We start from the raw sequence: 24478 nt of genomic DNA on the forward strand, positions 1-24478 counted from the left end.
TAAAATGACCAAAAATTGTTAAATCTTCTCAGTAAGCATCACATTTTTAAAAAATTACTCTATCATATGCTCAAGGAAAGTTATCAGAAATTGGTACAAAATTTTCTAAATATCTAACACGTAATCTTCTCCATTCCCCACTTTTTATGCCATTACTATTAAATGTTTTTTCCCTTCAGAAATATCTGATGACTCTGCAGTGGGTACTTAGAAATTCAGGATACAAAATTCATGATTTCCCTAGCTATTATCAATTATATATTTTATCCAAAAAATAAAAAAACAAATAGTTACAATAGTGATAAGAATTTGTTTTATTGTGTTTTCCATAGATAGTAATAAGGTTTTTTGGTGAAAAAATTCATTACAAAGACAATCTATAATTGAATCAGTAACAAAAAAATTTTTGCTTTAAATGAGTCAAGTATTCTGCATTTGAAATTCAATTTCATAAACACTCAAGATTAGTGAATTTTGATAGGAAAAAAGACTAACAGAAAGGAAAAAGACATCTTTTCAACAGATAGCGACTTAGAGGTTTTTTTAAAATTTCTTTGGGAAAACACACAGTATAGTTATTTTTTTAAGTCTTTTGCTTCAAGTCAAGTAAACTTTAGACTAAGAAATATTTTTAAATTTGCCAAGAAATTGAAGTGTTAAAAATAGTCTTCTCCTTATTCATTTAATTTCATGTTTAAGGAAATATTTGACAGATAAGTTAACAAAATGCAAAAGAAGTTTACCTGCATTTTTACATAATAAATTCTAGCTCTATAAAAAATTTCCTGGTTTTACACAAAGGCCAATTTTTGACCTTCATTGATCCATTTCTATGTAGTTAAAAAAATACAGTATCAAATCTTTCTCCCTCCCCCCCAAAAAAACTAGAAGAAAATTTTTAAATTGTGAGTGTGTGAATGTAGCTATGCATATTCTCAAGCGTACAAAGCACACGAACATCACTTTACTTGGAAAATTATTTTCATCATAGTGTAAACATCTTTTCCTCTGCATCTGGACTTTTCAAAATAGTCTTTGGTATTACTAGCTATTGTGCTTTGAAATGGAAACTTAAGGAATTTCTGTAGCGGTGCTACATAGACATTTTAAGATATAAATAAGAAAAATGCACTTGGAATAAGTTAGTTAGCTGCTTTTGCATAATTTTCAAAAACTACAGTGTATGCCTAGTCACAGTTTTATAAGAAAGAATATCTCCTTTTTCAACTCCTTAATTTTAAGGAACACTTAACCATTTTGGCTAAAAATCCATTTTTGGAGTGGATCTGATGGATTGCATGTCACTAAGCTTGGATGCTCTCCACTTGCTGAAAGGCACATTTTAAAGAATGAATTATATAGAAGTTGGTCCTAGAATAAAAAGAAACAACAGACATTAAGTTTCAAAACTCAAAGTTAACGGAGAAATATAAAAACGCTTTATGGTCTCATGGAAGCCAAAGAGAGACTTATGTAACAAATACACACCATTCTTAACTTTTAATCTTTCTAATATCTACTATGTCTGATAAAATCTTGTTGGTTTTTGGTGTAGGCAACATCATTTATGCCACCACTGTTCAATTCACAGAAGGTGTTATATAAATGAAGAGAGGTATGCAGAAAAAGGTCTCAATCAAGTTCTCAAATAACAAATATTTCATTGATATAAGTGATAAAACTCTAAAAAATCCTGTCATAAAAGTCAGTTTTATAGTGTTCTAGAATTACACAAAACAATATTCAGGTAGGAACTGTTAGTTTCCAGCTAAGTTTTAAAACGTATGTTTAAAAACAGAAAAAAAGCCTTTCACATATTCTCTCAATTCTAGATTCATGAAAAAGTACTAAAATAGGGAAGGAAAGAATTAATCACTTTAGGTAAGAAAAAATAATTATTTTTCTCTTCTCTGCCAGGAAAACAAAAGTATGACTGTCACAAGAAGCATCATAAGAAATTCTAAAACATATACAAACAAATATTACTAATAATCCACAGACATGTTGAACTGCATAAATCATGCTGTAAGATATTTTATAACTATTTTGCTCCTAAGAGTATTTAATTCATAGATATCTTCTTTCTTACCACATGGGTAGACATACGTAATGACAAAGTTAACAAAGACAGAAATTCTGACAGATAATATCAATATAGTATGTTTCATGTATTTTCCCAGATAAGCAATTAGAGCTAATCAAAATAATTACATAAAGGGGTGAATTAATTGTACTGAGATACCTTCTGGATCTCCCATATCTGTTCTCCAGTGACAAATGTCTTGTGACCTTTGTAAGCACATGCCTTCAGCTGAACGACACCTTGAGCAGCATGAAGACATAATTCCTTCTGGATGTTATGCCTAATTTCATGTTGAACAGAGTATTCAAAGTACTGTGAAAGGAAGAATGCTGTTACTGACGAGAGCACTCTATATCCTCAGTTGCAAAATTGTCAGCCAAAAAAAAAAAAAATCAGCAACTCACTGAATAATGGAGTCAGGTGTACTTCACCAAAATAATACAATGAAGTAAGTATCAGAATCGTAACCTGAGTTTTTGGGACAGAAGATATTATAGCCTTTCTCCAGCCTATCACCAACAGATAGTTACTTAATTAAGAAGGCATTGTCTTCCTTCCCATGTCAGAAATTGGAAGCTATCAGGTAGGATGGAGGCTAGAATAGGTTTGCCACAGAAGAGTCTGGAAATGTTTAGCAAGCCCATTAACTACCTCTTTCTCTCCACAAGTGTTTCTTCTCTCTTATTCATCTCAATTAATGGCATTTTCATTTAAACTAGAAACATTTGAACAGGGTACTCTTGGGAATTCCCTGGTGGTCCAGTGGTTAGGACTCTCTGCTTTCACTGCCATGGCCCATGTTCAGTCCCTGGTTGGAGAATTAAGATCCTGCAAGCCGCACGAAGGTGGGGGGCGGGGGGCACACGATGACACTTTTCCTGCCTCAGTTTCCTTGCCTGTAAAATGGGTAATTTAATAACTCCTACCTCATAGGGTTATGAAGATAAATGGTTTAATACATGTAAAACATTTAGACCAATAACTGGTACATGGTAAGCATTCAATACATTTTTAGCTATTGTTACTATTACTGATGTTTCTCTCTCCCCACATGTCCAATTAAGTAGCCCCTTAGTCTCCTGAATTTTCCTCTCAGATGTTACCATCCCACCGATCCTTACTTCCACGTCCTCACTTCTTTTGTTCAGGCACTCAAAATCTCTACTGCAATACCTCCAGGTACCTCCAATTTCTGCTCCTATAATTTGGTCCACTCTGCTGCCAGTTATTCTTTTGTAACATTGATTTGATCCCTTACATTCCCTGCTTAGTGATTCACAATCACTACTGTTGCTAAGATAAAGTCCACACTTCCTTTTTTTTTTAATTAAGGGTACTTTAATTAATTTATTTATTTATTTTTGGTTGTGCTGGGTCTTCGTTTCTGTGCGAGGGCTTTCTCTAGTTGTGGCGAGCGGGGGCCACTCTTCATCGCGGTGTGCGAGCCCTCTCACTGTCGCGGCCTCTCTTGTAGCAGAGCACAGGCTCCAGGCGCGCAGGCTCAGTAGTTGTGGCTCACAGGCCTACTTGCTCCACGGCATGTGGGATCCTCTCAGCCCAGGGCTCGAACCCGTGTCCCCTGCATTAGCAGGCAGATTCTCAACCACTGCGCTACCAGGGAAGCCCCCACACTTCTTAATTGGTACGTGAAATCTTCCACTTTCAGTCTAACATCAACCATTGTCCCAATTATACACTATGCTCCTTTCACACAATTCTACCAATGCAGAACATATGTATCCATAACTCCACTTTGCTTTACTCCCTAGAATATCTTTCTGGATCCTTTCCTGCCTAGCTAACTCCTTTTGATCCTTCAAAAGCCAATTCAAATATTACCTTCCTTCTTTAGTTTTCCCTGAATTTGTCTTATGCACAAAATTACACTTTTCTCAGGCTTCCCATAGTGCATCAGAGATAACCTTCATAGCACTCTATTGGAATTGTGTGTGTAGCTAGCTGACTTCACCATAGACCAAAGTCAGGCAGTGTATCTAGTAATAACATCCATTATACATCAAATATTTCATAATGTTGACATTCCAAAGAAAAAATGAGTGAACATAATTGATTTTCAATAGTGAAATTATTAGTCTTAGCACTAATATTTATTGAGCCCTTATTATGTGCTAGGCAGGGACTGTTCTAAACCCTTTATGTGTATTAGAGTAGGCACTCCACAAACATTAGCTGAATTAATCTTGAGTTCCCCTGGTCTTAGCCTCATGCTTAATTTATCTCATTCCATAAATATAATATCATTTTTATAACTGATAGCTCTTCAGATGGAGACATTGAAAAAAAATGGGTTTAGATCACGAAAACAGCACTCTGACTGTACTTCTTTAAGAAAGATAAACCTTAGGATTTCAAAGATGATAAGAAAGGCTGACCAGAACTTTACATTACTCATATTATTTTTTAAAAACCACTAAAACAGAAGTTATAAGGAACGGAGAATAGTTGAAGATACTTAGACAACCAAAGAGTATGTTATTATCTAGTTGAGAACACTGGAGAGGATTTTACCTTAGAACCAGGACAACTACACTGGAAGAGAACGGGGAAGAGGCAAAGCATTATGTTACAAAGCCATAATGAATTAAACTGCACTGCACCAGTATATTAGTCAATTTAGTCACATTATCAAAATACTTATTTTCATTTGGCATAGTGCAATACTGTTACAATGGAGTTTTATGCTATAAAAAAAAATATCATTATCTGGTCAAAACAGTAGAAGGGAACATGAGGAAATGATCGAGTTAGATGATATCTCAAAAACATCTAGCACTCAAGGAACTACAATTCCCAAACTAGTTTAAATGCAATGCTTGATTGAAAATAACATTTAAAGGAAATAAATCAAAATAAAATCAATGGCTATGTCAGGGTGATAGAAGCCAGAGTTATCTTCTTAAAATATAAACTAGAAAATATAATTCTTTAGCTCAAAATCCTCAGGTGGCTTCTGTCACACTTGGAATTAAATTCAAGTTCCTTAACGAGGCCAGCAAAGCCTTATATGACCTGGCCCCTAATTCATGTCTCTGACCTCATTTTCCACCCCTCTCTTCCTGGACCACTCTGCTCCAGCCACACTGGCTTTATGCTTGCTCTTTTTACCTGCCGCTGGGCCTCTGGCCTTGCGTCCTCTGCCAAGATGCTCTCCTCCTAGAACATGGTTCCTCTCCCAACTCCTCAGGCCTCCACTCTAAGGTCACCTTCTCAAAAACGTCTTCCTGAACCTCCAAAATTAACAACCCCCCCGCACACACATTATCCCCCTACTCTGCTTTATTTTTCTTTATACCTAAAATTACATATTTATTTTTTCCTTTCCTTCTAGAATACAAGCTCCACAAGATAGAGACTTTGTCTTTTTCACTACTATAAGAGTGTGAGTTACATTATAGGTGCCAAACAAACACTTGTTGAAAGAATATGTGAATTATTTCAGCATCCCCAAATTTCTAAAAGATGGCTATATGCTATTTATAATTTAAAAATTATTTTAGAGACAGAACTATAAAAACATCTTTATGGCAATGATAGGAGAAAAACAGACAGAACAATGTATAAAATATATCTTCAACTTTTACGATAAAATAGATGTAATGCTAGAAGAAGCCTGAAATAAATTTATAAGTATTTATATTTAGTGATAAGATTTTTACAAATGAGGAAATATTTCTCATTGCTCAAAACCTTAATTTTTACTAGGATAGTCCAGTGTTATTTCTAAAAAAATGTAACTATTTATATAATTATGTTTTCTTCTAATATATAGTGTATAAGGAAAATTTTAAGATATGAATATATATACACATCGACATATATGTACATATATGTATCTGTATATATCTGTGTGTGTGTGTGTATCTCCATCAAACTTTTAATATCATGAACCACAAAAATACAGTATGAACATGATGTTATTTGCTGTCAAATCCAGTTAAATATAGCCTTTATGTATAATTTAGCAAAATCACCATGCTAATAGTCATGCAACATCAAAGATTCACATAGAAGATCCTGTTTTTCATTTCAAATGGTATTATTCTATTATTTTCTCATTTATCTTTCTACTAAATGGGTAAGCAACCTCAAACTGCTTTCAGAGGCAGAGTGAAAATCAAAATACTCTACAACTTCTATATGAATTGCCAAACTTAATCTAAAAACGTTTCACACACCAGTTTACCAGAACATAAAATTGATTTAGGGATTCTGAAAAACGTGCAACAACTTACTTCTGTTTGTAGGTACTAAAGAGAAGGGAGGATTTTTAGTGCAGTGCTCACCTGGTTTCCCCCAAGTCCATGACACGTATACAAAATTAATGGTTTGCCTCCTTGATTATTTTCTCCAACATCCAGACATAGAGGCTGACCAAAACTCTTAATCTAAAGGGAAATTTTCAAGTTATAAATTTTTTTAAAAATCTATGTGGTTTATATTTTTTCGCAATTAATTTCAGGAAGTGGTGTTAATAATAATGTAAAATCTCAAAAGCAATAAAACAGAAAATATTTCAGCAATTTTTCTGAATCACATAAATATTGGTGGAAGGGAATATACCAACTAAAAAGGAACAGGAAAATACTCACATATCCAGCTATAACAGGATTAAGGTCTGGCACATACGCTTCTGGATAAATATTGTTCAGATACCATGTAAAATTTTTACACTGAAGGCGGTGCTTTATTTCAAATCTTTTTGAAAGATCACCAAATGACTTCTGGAGAAAGATGAGAAGTGAAGGCGGATGTTTAATTAAAACAGAACTGATAAAGTACTTCGAATGCTACTATTTGTATTTACATTTAGGTCTTAAAAAAAAAAAAATTCTGGGCCAAAATATAAGATGCGATTTAACTACAGTCACCATTCATTCAGGCAACAAGTATGCCTGGCTGCTCACTTCTGGCTTCAAAGAGAATCAAGGACCACTGCAGTGCCGACCTAGTGTTATTTTATTCTTCCTTTGTGCCACAAACCTCTGTCATGGGACAAAGATCCCTAGCGAAATGCTGAAGGCAAAAAATGGTAGTGGGGGCATCCAAAACTGATCCTAGTTTTATACGCAAAAGTGGTCTGTAAAGTGTGGTGTGAGAAAGCAGGTATAGAGAAACAGTGCCAACTGTGCATCATGTAACATATCCCTTCTCCAGTCAAGACCACAAAAAGCAATGCAGTTGGGAATATTTTTTTCTAGTTTTAAGGGTATTGCTTACTCCTAACACTATCTTCTAATAATATCCTAACAATAACAATGTTTTAGTAGAAAAAGTCAAGTTTTTAATCAATTGTATTTTATTTTCCTTTACCTTATTTAAAAGGACTAAGAAAACTAAAAAAAAAAAAAAGCACTAAAATTGAAAAGGTATTTGGTACAGGCAAAATTTTAAAGAAAATTTACAGTGGGTGCCTAAATATATGAAAAAGTAAATACTCAAGCTTATCAGTTCAACTAAGGAAAATATTTTCTCTGCCACCTTCAATGTTTTGAACCCAGGTGTTTTAGCAAAAAGTATGAAACTCTGAAGGACTTCTGGGTAGCTTATGCATTTTACCGTATGGATCTACTTGCCCTATGTTAAAAACAAGGGTTTGCTGGCTCACTTGCCCCTCTGTTGGTGACAAGAGAGCATAAACTGTATTTAGCATCCACTCGCCTGGTTAGCCAAGTACTTTTGTGCAGTACACAATCTGCCTGATTTGTTTTGGTGGCCCTGGGTAAAAAGTTAGCAATCTGACCCAGTAGTGCTCTGACTTTGCGTGGTACTGACATGTTACAGGGAGATACCAGAGACCAAAGAAAAAGCGAAATGAGGTAACCAGATCTTTCTTTATGACATTCGAAATGTTGATGCCCTTTAATCCCAATATATACCGGTTTGCAAATCGGCACTGTTTCTTACAAAGAGTTGGGTGCCATTGGCCGAAGCATGTCCTTAAACTCTCCAGTTTATTTACCACATCCAATGTTGAAACTGTTGGGACTCAGTTCTAATGCATTAGGCATGATGATTCTGCAGAGCTTTGATCTAGGACAGGTCAATAACAACCACAGCGCCATGCATTTGTTAGCACTTATTTCCTTATTTCACAGCTGCTCTGGGAGACAGGCAAGTATTTTATCTCAAGACAGGGAGGGAGAGAGAAGAAACGTGGTGGAGCACATGCTCCATGTCAGGCCAATCTGTCAACCACCCTATGAAGCACCATAACCATTTCACAGTCTCAAGGGGCTTTGCCAAAGTCACCCCTCCAGGGAGCAGTGGAACCAGAAATGGAAATAAGAAAGCTTGATACTTCTGGTTCATTTTCCTGCCCCATTCTGACACTGTCTAGCCCTCCAGTTCAAAATGTCACTTAGCACCTTGATTTAGGTGCTAATCACATCACCTAAAACCAGTTAAAAGCAGTTCCACTTAATCTTATTTTCTTTGAGTAAAATACTGAACCAAAGCAGTTACAAAAACTAAATATCTTCCATATTAAAAGGGTAACATCAGGTAGAATGCCTCAACTTTTTAAATGCAGTTTACTTGACTTTTTCAAAAAAAAAAAAAGAAAGAAAGAAAAGAAAACTGACATCAATGAGTTATATATTTTTGAGTTCAAAAGCCCAGCTTTAAAAATAACTTTTTAAAAACATGTTTTAGGCTTGAGTTGACTCAAACACGTAAAAGGACATGTGAACTTGTTGTGGATTTTTACCGTAATTTAATTATTTAGTCCTAACTTACTTGTTTAACAATTTTTGCTGCATCTGTGTTTCTCCTATAAAATATTTCCTTATATTCATCCATCCAGACTTCTGCAAGGCGAACTTGGTTGCGAGCAATCACCTGAGTGCCTTTTGGAAAGGTATGAGGGCTTTTGCTGCGAAAAACATGTCCAACAACAGAGCAAGGCATAATCTCCAACTGCCCACCACATTGCCACACCTGATAATTAATGATATTTGTTTAAATTTACAGTATTTTAGGAAAATCAAAGTGTTGCTTTTAAGTTCACCTTTAAGATACTAATAAATACAAAATAAGAGATTTATTGCAGCTTTACAAATAGTCTCTGTTCACTGCCAGTTCAATTTAAGTTCTCAAAGATAAAGAACTATTATTAAATGGTACAGACCCAAGAGACAAAAACCCCCCACATTTTCAGAAATTACTTTAACAAAATAGTGATTTCAGATCTCTCATAAAAGTAAAAGTCCACAATTGCTTCTTCTTTTTTTTTTTGCAAAAATTATTCAAGCTATCTAGTATCCACAGAAGACCAATGGCTCTTCTGCATTTGACTTCCACAGCAGACTTGGAGTAAGTGAGCCCAGACTCTATTTATCCCTTGTATATTCAATTTTGTGATCAAGAAACAAATTCCAGACAGTCATTATTACCAAAGCACAATCCATTAAACTTGATCATTATAAAAACTTCATACTATTTAGAGATAGAGGGTCAAAGAACTTATTTGCATTAACTCTAAAATGGCAAATCACTAAATCAATACCTACTCACTTAAATATCTTGACAGTTTGTTCTGCCATAAATGAAAAATCTAAAAGTCATGTTTAATAATATGTGCTAATATTAGGGCAGTGGTTGTATTCTCTCTCTCTTTCTTTTTTTTTAAACAAGTGAGAAAGCTTGGTGATATGTTTTGTTCAACAGACTGCTTAAGGTCCAACATGTGCTGGGGGTTAGGAATACTTAAATGAATAAAACAAGACCCCTGCCCTTAAGCAGCTCAAACGTGGCCAAGATCATCACTGCCATTATGTGATGAAGCCAGAGCCAAAACTTAAATCTTCCAACTCCTAGTTCAGTTCTTTTTCCACTACATTCCAGCCTAAGTGATAAGAAATGAATGACAAAATCATTTTAGAAAATGAACTCATGAAATCAAATACGTACATGTGGAGACCATCTAACACCTTTCTTTTATTTCTCATATTAACGTTTAATATGTATAGGGAAAAAAAGGCTTGTTTAATCCGAAGAGTTAAGTTCAATGTCCTTTAAAATTATACATAAATGTTTTTCCATTCTGACTCGCTTGATAATCAACCAATTTCCTGAAGCACTAGATTTAATTATATTTATCTTGGCTGGAATTCAGTAGCTACAAGTGCATTAATTGGTGTTACTGCCTGGACACAGGCGTTTAACTGATTCTTCTTGTTACACTGGCAGCAATAAATAAATATATTAAGTTACACTTTAAGAGGAAATATATTTATTCTAAAATTTCTAACAATTAAATTTTAGAAAGCACAAAAAGTAAAGACTACATTCATCCATGATAATCTGTATCAGCCAACTAGAAATGTATATTTCATTGTTTAGTATGAGCGCTATATTTATAAACTTACTCTGAAAGACATTTCTATATTTTCACCTCCCCAAATTTCCATTTCTTCATCGTAAGTTCCAATATATTCAAAATAGTCTTTTGATATGGAAAAAAGGCCTCCTGCAAAAGTGGGTGTTCTGAAAAATAATCCATTGTTAAACTTTGTTATAAAAACCAAATAAGGAAAAAAACATATTTTAAGAGCAACTGAATCAAATGTACAAATAAATTAAAGAGAGATGACAATTTCAAGGCTTTATATAGATTAATAAAAACTAAAAATGCTATCTTCAAAGTCAAGTTTTGGGGGATGGGGAGGAAGAACTTTAAGTATACTTCCCTAGCAGAACAAAATTATTGTGTCTTCTAACCAAACTTAAAAGATTCTCAAGGGAATTCCCTGGTGGTCAGTAGTTAGGACTCCGTGCTTCCACTGCTGGGGGCCTGGGTTCGATCCTTGGTAAGGAAACGAAGATTCTGGCCTCATGGCTCGGCCAAAAACAAAAAAGATTCTTAAGTAATGATTATAAGGAAGACATAAGAGCTCACTTAATTCTACTTCCTACTCAGTAACATCATGTATAAACAAGTACATAAATATATAAATGACTTTCCTATTCCCTCTATACAGAATATGTGTATTCTTTATTTTGTTAATGTGAATTACCTTTGTAGAAATTACTGTAAAAAGCAAAGAATGCATACATATTCAAATACTTGAACTGTATATAAGACTTTGAGAGCAATCATCTTACTTAATTGGATAAGTTTCATCCTTCCTTCTTTGCTGCTCATGATCGGGAAGTGACTCCCAGCCAAATGAAAGACTCCAGTCAAAATTCCCACGGTTGTGGTTACTTCCATAAGGAGAAGGTTTGTTGAATTCGAACGTGTTCAGATCTATGGATGCAATATCTGGGCTCACGACAGCAGTGTAGTTCTCAGCTATTCTGGCCAACAAAGGTTCTAACCAGCCATAGAAACACTCACCTAGAAGGAATACAATTTTAATTAATTCAATGAAAACCCTCAGGGTTTTTTTCCTTTTGTGTTTTGGAAGAGGGTTTACAGAGAAATGAGAATAACCAAGTCATTAGTGTTTTGAACATTTATATAGGGGAGATGTCTTAAAGGTTTCTTGTGAGATAAGGGTAGGATGAAAAATATAAGACAAGATTAAGCATAGTTAGGAAATGACTGATTTTTTTAACCTTACAATGGAAGCAAAATGATACTGATATATTTAAGTTTCAGACTGTGTATTTCTGGTTAAAATGGGCCATGAATCAAGGATAATGTTTTGCTGATCCATACCACCTAGCTCCAGAAGTGTTCTGATTTACTTAAACTTGTCTCCCTGAGTAAGGTAGAGTAACTGAAATCTTTATTTCTCTGACAGGTTCTTAGGAGAAAATAAGTAAAGGAATCAGAATATTCTGATTTTAGCAGTTGGAGACAAAGTACCATTCAAACCTGCCCAGCGCTAATGAAAGAGAGTGGAGGAGTGGCATGAAAGGTCTGGGTTCTGGCCCCAGGCCAGGCTGTCTCACATCACACATAGAGTTCAGGAGATGTGGCATGTACCATGCTATTCAGGGCTTCCCATCATTCAGTGGAGTTTGGCAGTCATGGTCCAGGAGGACCATCAGACTCATTTGCCTGGAGGGGAAGAATGCCCAGTATTGTAATTTTGGACCAGGAGAGGGAATGCTGGAGAAGCAGCCATTTCCTTTTGAAAACACCTCTCCTGGATTCCCTTTAGACCTTTCTTAAATGCTGGGTATTAAGAGAATACTGAGGGCTTCCCTGGTGGCTCAGTGGTTGAGAGTCTGCCTGTGGATGCAGGGGACACGGGTTCAAGCCCTGGTCCGGGAGGATCCCACATGCCGCGGAAAGGCTGGGCCCGTGAACCACGGCTACTGAGCCTGCGCGTCTGGAGCCTGTGCTCCGCAACGGGAGAGGCCGCGGCGGTGAGAGGCCCGCGCACCGCGATGAAGAGTGCCCCCCCACCACCACCGCCTCGCTGCAACTAGAGAAAGCCCTCGCACAGAAACGAAGACCCAACACAGCCAAAAATAAATAAATAAATTTATTTAAAAAAAATAGTCACAGGACAAGGCAGTTCCCATTCTACCATTTAACAAAAAAGAATAAAAAAAGAGAATACTGAATGTGAAAGCTCTAAAGAGACTCAAGCAAATCCAAAAGCCCTTCTGTAAAAATTAGCGTATGCTCAAAACCATTTGCTTGGCCAAACATAACCTAAAGGCTGGCCAATCCAAAGCTAAACGCTCACACACAGAGTAAAACTCACTAGACTTAGAGCTCGAGGGAATAAGTGACATTTTAATAATACCTAACATGTACATTAAACATTGACTCTAAAACTGCTAAGTGCTTTATTTAAAATCACTGACACTGAAAAAAAATCAAAATACAAAGAAAAAAACCCCAGCAGCAACAAAAACAAACAACATTCATGGGAAAGATACCAGAAGCTGTAAAGGGGCACCCCTAACTTGGCACAAAAAGGAGTGTGTGAATCTTTGGGGGGGAAAAAAAACTGAAATATAAAAAGTAAAAGTGTTAGGACAAAGGTTAATGATAGGGTTGACTACACTTAAACAAAACTTTCACTCACTTTAAAGTGTAGTAATCAAGAATAATAAGGAAAACCACATTTTTTTGACAAAATGAGCATATGAAAAAATCCTAGGCATGGATAAGTCGCTGGGGAAGCTGTTCACTGGAGGCCATAAAGTTAAGGAGCCTCAAACAAAAGGACGTAAGATCTTTGAATAAGTGAAAGGAATTTCCTACCCAGAGCTGTAATCTGCTTGGGCTGTCACTGCTATAATCACTAGCTGAAAATGATGTTAAAGAAAATGCAATTAGGCATTTAAAGAAAATGCTTCCTTACCTTTTAAGTTAGAGGGAGGGGGAGGGAAAATGTTACAACTATGTCTATACTTGTATACTTACAGTGAGCATCTAAAAATGTGAGTGTTTCAGCTGTTGCTACTGTTGCTCCTAGCAACCTTGCAGTGATCAGACCTTTTCTCTCCTTTTGTCTGACTATTTTTACGATAGAAAATTGTTTTATATATTCCTCTAGTTTACCATGCAAGTACTCTGTAAGAAAAAAAATCAAGATTAACTCCTTTCTAAGTATATTTTCATATATATGAAAGCTAATAAAGAAACCACAGAGCAATGAGTCCTCCACATGCATAATCTTAACGGTTGTACACATCCATCCTTAAGACAAAAATTATATCTTCAACTCTTATTGGAAAACAAAAATTATATATACAGATCTTAACTTTTGAACGATTATAATGCGTGACATTACCACACATAGTTATCCTGCCCATGTCATATCAGTAAACACAATGTGTTTGGAGGGGGACACTTCCAAAGGAATAGGCCCCAGGAGTTAAGAAGACTCATTTAGAGGCCAGAGAAAAGGGACAAAGGAGTGAAAGAAACTGAATTTGGCCAAAAAGATATTTGATTCTTATTTAAATTGGCATTTAAATCTGCAAATGTATAGAAAAGTTTCAAGTATCAAAAAAATTATCTGATATTTAGGCAGTGGTCAAAATAATTTAAGACCAAAATCTTGAGAGAAAGATGAGTAGGAAAATCCAGGGCTACAGCAGTTTGGGAATATTTCTACAAAGGGTCAGCAAAAAATTTTTGAAAGCTCTAGAGTCTCCTGACACAGAATTTTTTCCAGTAAAAATACGAAGGAAGAAAAGAGTATGTAAATCAGGAATGAGGTTAGAAACAGGCAAAATTTTAGTCATGGGTGTGTATAATTTAAGATATCCCATATTCCAATTTGGATGACATACATACTAGGCAAGAGTTAAAATAGCAGGTAAAAGAAAAACACATCAATCAAGTGTTGTCCATATTTTTAAACAATGTCTTAAGCCTGCTTGTTCACCATTGAATTCTTGACTCTTTGTTGAGTATATAATGCAGTTCTTCAAGTGGCCTGCTTGGACCCAGAGCACAGACTCAAAAAGATTTGGGAATATTGAGAACACCAGCAAACATCCTGGGTAGATGTTTGCTTCTGCCAGATTTCAGAAGCAATTGCAGGTGACTTTGACTTTATCTGTAATTACATATTTTTAAAAATTCTCCAGTGGTGCAGATAAGAGAGTTCCTTATTTAAAGCTTAAACATTCATGAAGGAGGTAAGAGTCCAGGAATAACTTTTGTGGAAAAATAAGCCTATCTAAACATTATCGTCTCAGAGTAACAGATTAACTTTTTTAACACCTTCTAAGTGCCTCAGAATTAATACTCCGAAAGACAAGTAGGATTGTAATTTGTCTTAAAAATATAATCATAGCTATTTCTGCTTTAATCATAGACTTATAGAGCAGCAACTTAAAAATAGAAACATTTTAAAGGTCTTAATGGGAGTTGATTTTTAAAACGGAGTCACTACAGATTCCTTCAATAAACCCTCCCACTGTTCATGTTAAGAAATTTTTATTCATCCACAACTTCTGAACTTCCTATAAATTCTTACCTGCCCTTTAAATTTAGCCCCCATCCACACCCTAATTTTATGAAGATAAAAACACAAAGCCGTGAAATCAGATTTCCTGGGTTTGATGTATAGCACCATTACTTTTAGCTATGTGACCCTGGGCAAATTATTTTACCTTACTGTACCTCGGTTTCTTTACCTATAAAGTGAGATAATAGAAAAAATGGGGCTAATAGGACTAACCCTCACAGGGAATTGTTAGGAGGATACAATGAGAGATTATTGTACAAATAAAACATTTAAGACAAGAACTAACTAGCACATGGTCTATGCTCTGAAAATCTTAATTATATTTTGTTTGCTATCATTGGGATTTAGCTATCGGTTAACTGATTACCTACATATTTATGCTGCTTTTCCTTAAGCAAATTGAAGTCAGGGACTATGGTTTCTACTTCACAAGCTCTTCTATGGTAACGAGGGACACATTTTCCACAGTGGGGGACTCATTAGATAGTTCTTTGACTGATTCAATAAGACAAATTACACTACTATTCAAAGATAGCCCTCGCCAAGAAAACTTTTCCAAATCTATTGTTGATTGCTATAAAGAATTATAAAAAATACTCAGACCCTTTGACCAAGCAGTCCTACCTCTCCTAACTTATCTAAGGATATAATTCAAAAAAAGGGAAAATAACATAAGCACAAGGATATTTATTGTAGTATTACATATAGTAAGGCTAAGGGGTAAATAAAAGTGAATGGTTAAGTAAAATGTATCTAGTCCAGTTTTGTCATTAAAATTAAAGTTTTGAAGGTAACAGAAACAGGCTAATAATGTTACATGAAAATGTCAGATTTCAAAACTAGATTTCTGACATGGATATAATTAGATAAACATTATATGTTTATGTAGACAGTGATTAGGAAAGAAAAGATTAAAATGGTTGAAACATTAGGTTAAAAATGTTATGCTTTATTCACTTACAACCACGTCTAAAGTCTGGATACATCTTATAATTAATTGATGACATGTCATCTAATAGGTAGTGGGGTTTTTTTTTCCCATGGTCTGTAAAGTAATGATTTACCTTACAGTAGATGGTGCTTTGGATTTGACGGAAGAGTGTTATCCTCAGTTTACAGATATAAGGAAACTGCTCATTAGTGCTGGAGCTAGAATTTGACTTTAAGGAATCTAGTTCCAAACTTGGGCTCATTCAGGAATAAATTTTGCAATCGTTGAAATAATCTGTATTTGTTTGGTACTTAAAATACTTGTAATGTTTGAAAACTCAGCAAATTATAGTATTTGTCTGATTATCCTTGTGAGTCCAATTTAAAATGCGTAACTTAGCAACTGATTATTGACATAAAATTAAGTGAAAATTCATTAAAGATTTTGGCTAGCTTTGTAAATGGTATTGGAATATTTAAAAGCGCCAAAATAAAACAGGATGTGGTAACTCTTCAGTAATTTTTAACTACTCTTTGATATTATTAATTAATAGATTATTTATATGAATACTTCTAATCTTTAAAACAACCCTAGGAGTTATGTACTAATGTATTCCCTCATTTCTAAGCTATACAATTATATACTTCTTATAAGCGATGGCATGTTCGTTTAATTGGCTGTAAGGGTCTTTTATTCTACTGGTATGTAAACTAACGATGTATTATACAATAAATTTGATGAAATATGGCATTTCCCCCATTTTACAGATAACGAAACTGAGGTATAGGGGGGTTAAATAACTTTCCCAAGTTACATAGCTGGTTAGGACCAGAACTGGGATTCAAATCAAGGCAGCCTAACTCAAGGCTCAAGTGTGTGCTCTTAACCACTATGTCTTACAATAAAAGTCTCATATTGAGGACTACAAAGTTATAAATAATGGTGTTTCACACGTTTCACACATTTCTGAACTCCAAAATATTTGAATATGGACTTCCTTGGATTCTCCCTTCATCCATCATATATAGCATCCAAGACACTATATTCAAGATCTGAGGTGGCATACAGAGAGCACCATATACCCAAATAGACTTTGGACAACACCACATGGATTTACTTAGGAAACAATGTAATTTGCATGAGCTTTCTTACCATCTACACTAGCATCATCCACCAAAATGATCTCCTTCAGCAATATGGCAGGTGAAGAATAGAGCACGCTGTGGACAGTTCTAAGCAGCGTGGACCATGCTTCATTATGAAAAACTATTATGACACTGGTGGTAGGCAGGGGAGGACAGCGCTTAAATTTTTGTTCAATACATCTAGAAAAAGTCAAAGTAGAAGAACAATTATGAATTTTATTACTTTATTTCACAGCTATACCATTACTAAATTATCATTATTTAAACCTTTAAAACAACAGAAATGATAGTGGACACTTTATTTATATGTAAGATGATCTTAATGCTATATAAAGGCAAATAGATCAAAACAAAATTTCTTACAAATAGACCACTTACCCAGAGATCATGTCCACTGATACTGATCACATGTCATGAATTAAAACATGCTATTGTAAGCTTTCTCCATAATATAATTTTAAATACAAATAACATTTTAAATAAGGAAAATAACCTAGAAGTGAGACAACCTGTAAAAATAGCAAATACTTGTAACTGCTCAAATACAAACCAAGTTTTTTTCTTTCCTTGTAGAAATCATGCATTTTTCTTAACATTTGCAATTTTTAATTATTAAATGAATATTCATCTTTGTAGAGATTATCTTAAATTAGATACTTTCCTAGGAATGTAATATTTTCTAAGTTTAATCAATTTCCTTAACCGGCAACTGAACCAAAAGGGGAAAAAATTGCTTACTAAAAATCCTATTTCCTTCAGCAAAAACTTAAGTACCTACCATATGTCACATGCCATGCTGTGTTAAAGATTTTGCTCCAGTAAGGAGAGAGACCCTAAATAGTTTTTGACTGATTAGCGGTATTACTCATTCACTAAAAACTTTAGTTATAAATTTATCTTGAATTCATTTTGATAGCAATGTCATCCTCAATGAAAATAATCTTCATATGAAGCCACTGGGGTGTGTGTGGGTCTGTACAATCTCCAGGCTTTGAGAATGGAGATGACCACAGTCCCTCACCTGCCGAGTTGAGGTGAGGATCAAATGAAATAACATATAGGAGAGGGCTTCAAAACACTGTAAAATCAAACAGAGTGAAGCTGGGACGTAAAACATGTGTGATCTATGGTAAAGATAAATAAGTAAAATAACTGGATCTTTGATAACCATAAATGGTTGTACAATTTTAGACAACAGACTATGAAATCCTCCTACACCGTCAAAAGCCACTATAAGTAGTGTGTGAACAATCAAACAGTGCTGTCCAAACCCAAAGATAAGGAAGTAAACCATTCACTCATGGAGATAGGAGCCCAGCACACTTTGGTTGCCCTGCCAGGGCCAATGGGGAAACCAGAGCCCCCAGAATGGTGGCCTGGGAAAGCCACCCTAAAAGAGAGATTCTACAAACTCTCATTAATTACTACGTTTACAGCCATACCTCAGTATGAATGTGTTTCAAATCCTTTCCTGAGAGGACGTCTTTAGGTCGAAATATTTGTAGTGATAAGAAAGGAATTAAATTAGGGATAAAATATTGAGAGGGTGTCAACACCACTGAGTAGGAAAAGAGGAGGCAGGTGAAACTGATTTTGCTTTCTAGGACCATCATGATTTTAAAGTGTAACATACACGCATAGCCAGAAGAAAATAATCACATTCATCCTCACTGGTAGATGAAAGCAAATGATTTATTCTAAAGTGAATTTTGGATAAACTATCAATTAAAAATAAAGTCCAAACACAAACTACCTATTTCTCTATCTTCGAATTAAAATTACACGGAAACAAATGACTAAATATAAGCTTGTATTTTTAATACATAAAGTCTTATAAGCCAACATAAAAGTATAAGTAAAAATTATGAAAAGCTCCATACGATAGTATTTCTTTTTTAGGAAAAAAATTTATAATTTTGTCTTATAAGCATTTTGGGGAGGGAGTTTGGGGATTTAAAAAAATTTTTTTCCTATATTTATTTGCCACGTGACTAATTAATATAGTATTAATATAGAATTATGAAAAGGTTTTGAAGATTTAAAGTATGACACTTTACAAAAATTCACACTAGGGCTTCCCTGGTGGCGCAGTGGTTGAGAGTCCGCCTGCCAATGCAGGGGACACGGGTTCGTGCCCCGGTCCGGGAGGATCCCACATACCGTGGAGCGGCTGGGCCTGTGAGCCATGGCCGCTGAGCCTGCGCGTCCGGAGCCTGTGCTCCGCAATGGGAGAGGCCACAACTTTGAGAGGCCCGCGTACCGCAAGAAAAAAAAAAAAAAATTCACACTAATAAAGTGTTATCTCCTTAATCTCACAAGGCTTTCCCTCAGTTTAAGCAAGGATTTATTTGCTTAACTGATAAGTACTAATATCAAGTAAAAGTGTCATGTTATATCATCAATGCAAGTGATAATAAAATTTCACAGTATGATTTCATAAGCCCCATTTATTTTGAAACAATTAGCATGCTCAACTTATGTTTAAAAGTTGTTTCACATGTCATTTAAAGTAGTGAAATTCAAATAACTTGCCAAAGTGATTACAGATTCCCAGTCAAACCATTTGAAAAATTTGGCATACAGAAATGTGCTTAAATTATCAGTCACAAGACCATCTGGCTTCGGGAGAAACTGGATCTATATTTCTAATGAGCATGTAAAAGATTAGCAGTTCTTCAGAAAATGTGTTCCTTGATGATATAAGTTAAATTTAAAGTATGAAAGTATTAAATCTTCACAGTTCTAGGTACACATTCCTGTCCAAAAAAAAAGGTTCTTTGTGTGCATAGCTATTTTGCACTTACATATTGATTAACATTATTGAATATTACTGCAGTTTCTCAAAACTATATTGGAGAAAAGGCTTATCCTGAGCTCCCTTTGTCATGTCAGAGAATAAAAATCATGCTTCTTGATTTGTGATGGGAATTGCTTTTCAATCAAGACCTCTCCCAAAATCAGTAAAGGGCCATATTGCATTTTAACCTATTAGCATAAAAAAGGAACTATACTATGCCCTGTCAGAACAACTAGAATATTTTACATTCATTTGTTTCTTCACACATTCATTTAAAATGATGAGCAATTTAACCTTGAATCACACAGATTAGAATAGAGCAACAGAAATCTAATCTACACAGCTTCAATATTGAGGAACTCATAGTTGGAGCAGGTATTCATGATCATAAACCTAGAAAAATATGAAGGAAGCAATAGACCTAAGTCTACTAAAGTACTTTTCTTCAGGTTCACTTATAAATTTAATTCTCATAACTAGAAAGCAAAATATGTAAGCACTGTTTGCTTACAGTTTGTCTATCTTGCACTTTTAACAAATCTACAGATTGTTTCAAAGTGCTGAAATTCATTTTAGCTATTTCAGTTCAAATAGAGCATTTGAATACTACCTCCAAGATAACAAGATGGTTAACTAAGAACAAAGAGACAGCACAGTAGAATCGGGGGCTGGGGGGGATTTTAATCAAAATACTGTATATTTGAGATTAACATGTAAACAAAGTGACAATGAAAAGCAATGTTGGCCTCTCAGAAGAGAACGGGAGAAAACTCTATAAATACAAGAGCTTATTCAACAAAACTCCAGAGAAAGAATCACAGTTGAACTAGTAATTAAAACAATACTGTCGGGCTTCCCTGGTGGCGCAGTGATTGAGAGTCTGCCTGACGATGCAGGGGACGCGGGTTCGTGCCCCGGTCCGGGAGGATCCCTACATGCCGCAGAGCGGCTGGGCCCGTGAGCCTTGGTCGCTGAGCCTGTGCATCCGGAGCCTGTGCTCCACAACGGGAGAGGCCACAACAGTGAGAGGCCCATGTACCGCAAAAACAAACAGACAAAAAAACAATACTGTCTCTTAAAAGAAAGGTTACAAAACACAGGACATTCTGAAATGTAGTTATAGCACTAAAAGTAGCCACAAAGTCCATGACTTAGCTCATAAACTATCATAGCTCCAAAATCTTGGCACAGTTTTTTTTTTTTTTCTAACATCTTTATTGGAGTATAACTGCTTTACAATGGTGTGTTAGTTTTTAATATTTCTATTCTATAGCAATACACAGAATAACAGAAACAACTCCTCCACCTCCCACATTTCCCATAAAATCTACCTCATATTTCCTCCTAAATGGATGAGAAAACTAAAGCATTTAAGAATAAAGGATTTCCTTGTGGTTCTATAGAGGTCAGATCTAGAATTCAGTTTTCTAATTTCTAAGATGATAATTTTTCACATCTGCAATGCCTCACTAAACATAGATATAGAAATCTAGCCTCAATAACAATAAGCAAAAAATAATTAAGACAGGTTAAATAAATGGTATTTGTCGATTCTTTGCCTCAAAGTGACTAAAGAACAAGCAACTTCCTTAACTAATGCCCCTCCCCTGAAAACCCTCCTGATAAACACTAAACAGTGAATATTCTTCAACATACTCAGGAGGTCGAGTGTCTGGTCCAAGATCTCGGTGTAAAGAAATCCTGTCACTTGCAAAAGCATTAAAACAGTGTTTTGCTTCTCCACGTTCTTTTTCCTTCTGCTCTTCAATACTTAAATTGGTTGTCTTGAATGCTTTGCCAGAAGCACCAGGTGCATTAGAATCCTGAGGCGGGCGGTCAAGAATGGGTTTCAGTTCTGCTGCTGTATAATATCCTTGCAAACAGGGTCTCTCACCAGCATCAATGTTTTGCCTGACAGGTGCTCCTATTTGCATTTTTGGCATTGCATCTTTAATATTGTTTACAGCTTCTAGCATTAAATCAAACATCTTGTTTTTGTTTTTCATGTTTCTTTCCATCCTTGATTCCTCTTTGGAATATTGAACACTTACTTCTCTTTGCATTAAAATCAAAAATATTATAAAGAAAAAAACTACTGCACCAAGTTTCCAGAACTTTTTATGGTAATGTCTTTTAAGATGTAGTTTTACTAGTCGTTTTAGGTGAGCCATTCTGACATTAAAAGCTTGTCACTTGACAAATAACAGTTACAGTTTCCTCTGTTACAGATATTTTTTATCATAGATTTGCTGGCAAGAAGGTTTCCTTAAATGGCAATACCTATAAACAGAAATGACAGGTTAGTAGCTATTCATTCCTATAGGCATGGTTCACTTCATTCACTCAGCCAATAACTGAACATAAGCTATAAACAATGTACTCTTACGGTTAATAACAATACAAAGATATCTTGCCCTCAAGAAAATTACACTTCTGGAAGAACACAGTTGCTATCATTAACTATAATCTATCGGGGTTATAAAATATTAGAGACTTCTCTCCAGTAAAAAATACATTGTTAACTCTGCCTAATATCTGCCATATAATATGCATAAATGAGTTTTATAAATATATTTTGAGTTTTTTAAAAAAAATCTTATCTCTGGGGCTTCCCTGGTGGTGCAGTGGGTGGGAATCTGCCTGCCAATGCAGGGCACACGGGTCCGATCCCTGGCCCGGGAAGATTCCCACATGCCGCGGAGCAACTAAGCCCGTGAGCCACGACTACTGAGCCTGCGCTCTAGAGCCCGTGCTCTGCAACAAGAGAAGCCACGACAATGAGAAGCCCGCGCACAGAACAAAGACCCAACACAGCCAAAAAAAAAATTAAAACAAATAAATAAATAAATTTATTTTTAAAAAAAATCTTAGCTCAATAACCAAGGGGCTAAAGAACTTCATTAAGCTGATTGTAAAGAAAGGGGTAATCCATAAGAAAGCAAAGGTACACTGACAGGTACTGTCAGGCATACATCTAAAACTGTGGCTTTTAAGAAGTTCACCATCAACCTATGAACTTCAGCTAAATCAATTAAGATGATAAAGCAGCTTCATCACCAAGTAAACTGGCATTCTCCCAAATCTGCTCACTTGATAGCACTTGTTGAATTTAACAGATCCAATAAAGACTGGAAAATTAAGATAATGTGTTGTTGTTATATAACAGCTATTTTCAATAACTCACACAAACACACACACACAAAATAAGAAGAAATAGAAAAAAAAATGGCAGTGAGCATCACTTGGAAGTGTCTCTAAAGAGGCAATAGAGATCATTAAGTTATAAAAGCAGTATCTGGTGCAACAAAATGCTGCTTGCAGTTGATCCTAAGAACAGAGCAGCATGTTTACCAAACCCTAGTATGGGACATCAGGAGCAAAAGAAACGAAAAATAAAAGAGGACATTGACTACTGCCTGAATCACAGTGAAGATGGACTTTCTTCATGATGTCTAAAAAAATGTACTGTGAAGGGTTCAGTATATGATTACATACCATGCACCATTATAGTCAGTCAAGTAATTAGCAGAGACAAAAGGGCAAGGAAAATGCCTTTGCTCCCTAACCCTAAACACATTTTAAGAAAAATGTCTATAGGAGTAAAAATTAACACTTTAACTTCTTTTCCAAAGTTATCACTAAATTTAAAATTTAGTGATCTTACTAAATTTAAAATAAGAAAACCAAGTTCTGAGATGGATTCTCTGGTCTTTAGCAAAAAATTTGAAGCTGAATAAACAAAATAGGCAGAACTTGAAAACTTAGTTCTACATACTATTTCTAATTGGACTGCTCTATATGTTTTCAGTACAGACTGGATACTTTGGTTCCAACAGAGACCTCATTTATGATGTTTTGCCCATAAAAATGAGATTCCAATATTTCTGAGCTTTGGTTGCTTCGAGAGCCTCATGTAAGGATTAAAATGACCTCTTAAGATTTTAACATCATTTTAAGATATAATGTAAGGAGTTTCGGACCACACAATTGCGGTTATATCGTTTCCTACGTGTCAAATGTTGTGCTAGGCTATGGCTATTAAGGTACCTTAAAGGTAAGCTTCAAGGAGCAGAGGTCAGCATGAACGATGGTACTTCAACAGGCAACCACAAAGCAGCGTGATGTGATGGAGACTACGAAAGCACATGGAGGATACGAAGAAATGTTAGGGAAAATTTCCCAGCAATGACACCATTGAGCAGAATCTTGACAGATAAGCAATTTTTAGGCTGGTGGACAAGAGAGAGGAGAGAGAGGGAATGGTAGATGCAAAGGCATACGGCAAGAAAAGATGTGGTCAATCCTTGGGTACAGCAGAAGTGGAGGGCACAGGCAGGAAAGGGCAGGAGGTGAGGCTGGAAGGTCAGTTTTAAAGACCAGCTCACACAGTGAATTTGGAATCTACCAATTTTGTCCTGAATGAATAGAATGGAAAGTACTGAATGATTTTAAGGAAGGATCGTAATCATATTTATGTTTTAGAAAAATCACAGGTTCCTCGGCGCCAGTAAAGGTAATGTATACCAAAGAGTTGAGGGAAGCAGGAAGGATGGAGAGGGCTGACTCAAGAGAGTCCAAGAAATGAGATCGAATAGGACTTGGTGAGAGAAAGAG

General features: G+C 35.5%; 1 protein-coding gene across 1 annotated transcript; it reads right to left on the reverse strand.

Moving 5' to 3' along the window:
• Positions 1 to 357: 357 nt before the first annotated feature.
• GALNT3 (polypeptide N-acetylgalactosaminyltransferase 3) lies at positions 358 to 22035 on the reverse strand (the record flags this gene model as incomplete). The annotated part of the gene is made up of 10 exons (XM_082841515.1): positions 358 to 1371; positions 2243 to 2395; positions 6388 to 6489; positions 6694 to 6825; positions 8840 to 9040; positions 10471 to 10588; positions 11207 to 11441; positions 13434 to 13583; positions 17075 to 17247; positions 21521 to 22035. 10 exons carry the CDS (start codon positions 22033 to 22035, stop codon positions 1249 to 1251), a joined length of 1902 nt encoding a protein of 633 aa, XP_082697641.1. The 3' UTR covers positions 358 to 1248.
• Between the last annotated feature and the right edge of the window lie 2443 nt (positions 22036 to 24478).

The sequence above is a fragment of the Leucopleurus acutus genome (assembly GCF_964270905.1).
Source record: "Leucopleurus acutus genome assembly, chromosome: 6".
In the NCBI taxonomy this organism is placed as follows: Eukaryota; Metazoa; Chordata; class Mammalia; order Artiodactyla; family Delphinidae; genus Leucopleurus; species Leucopleurus acutus.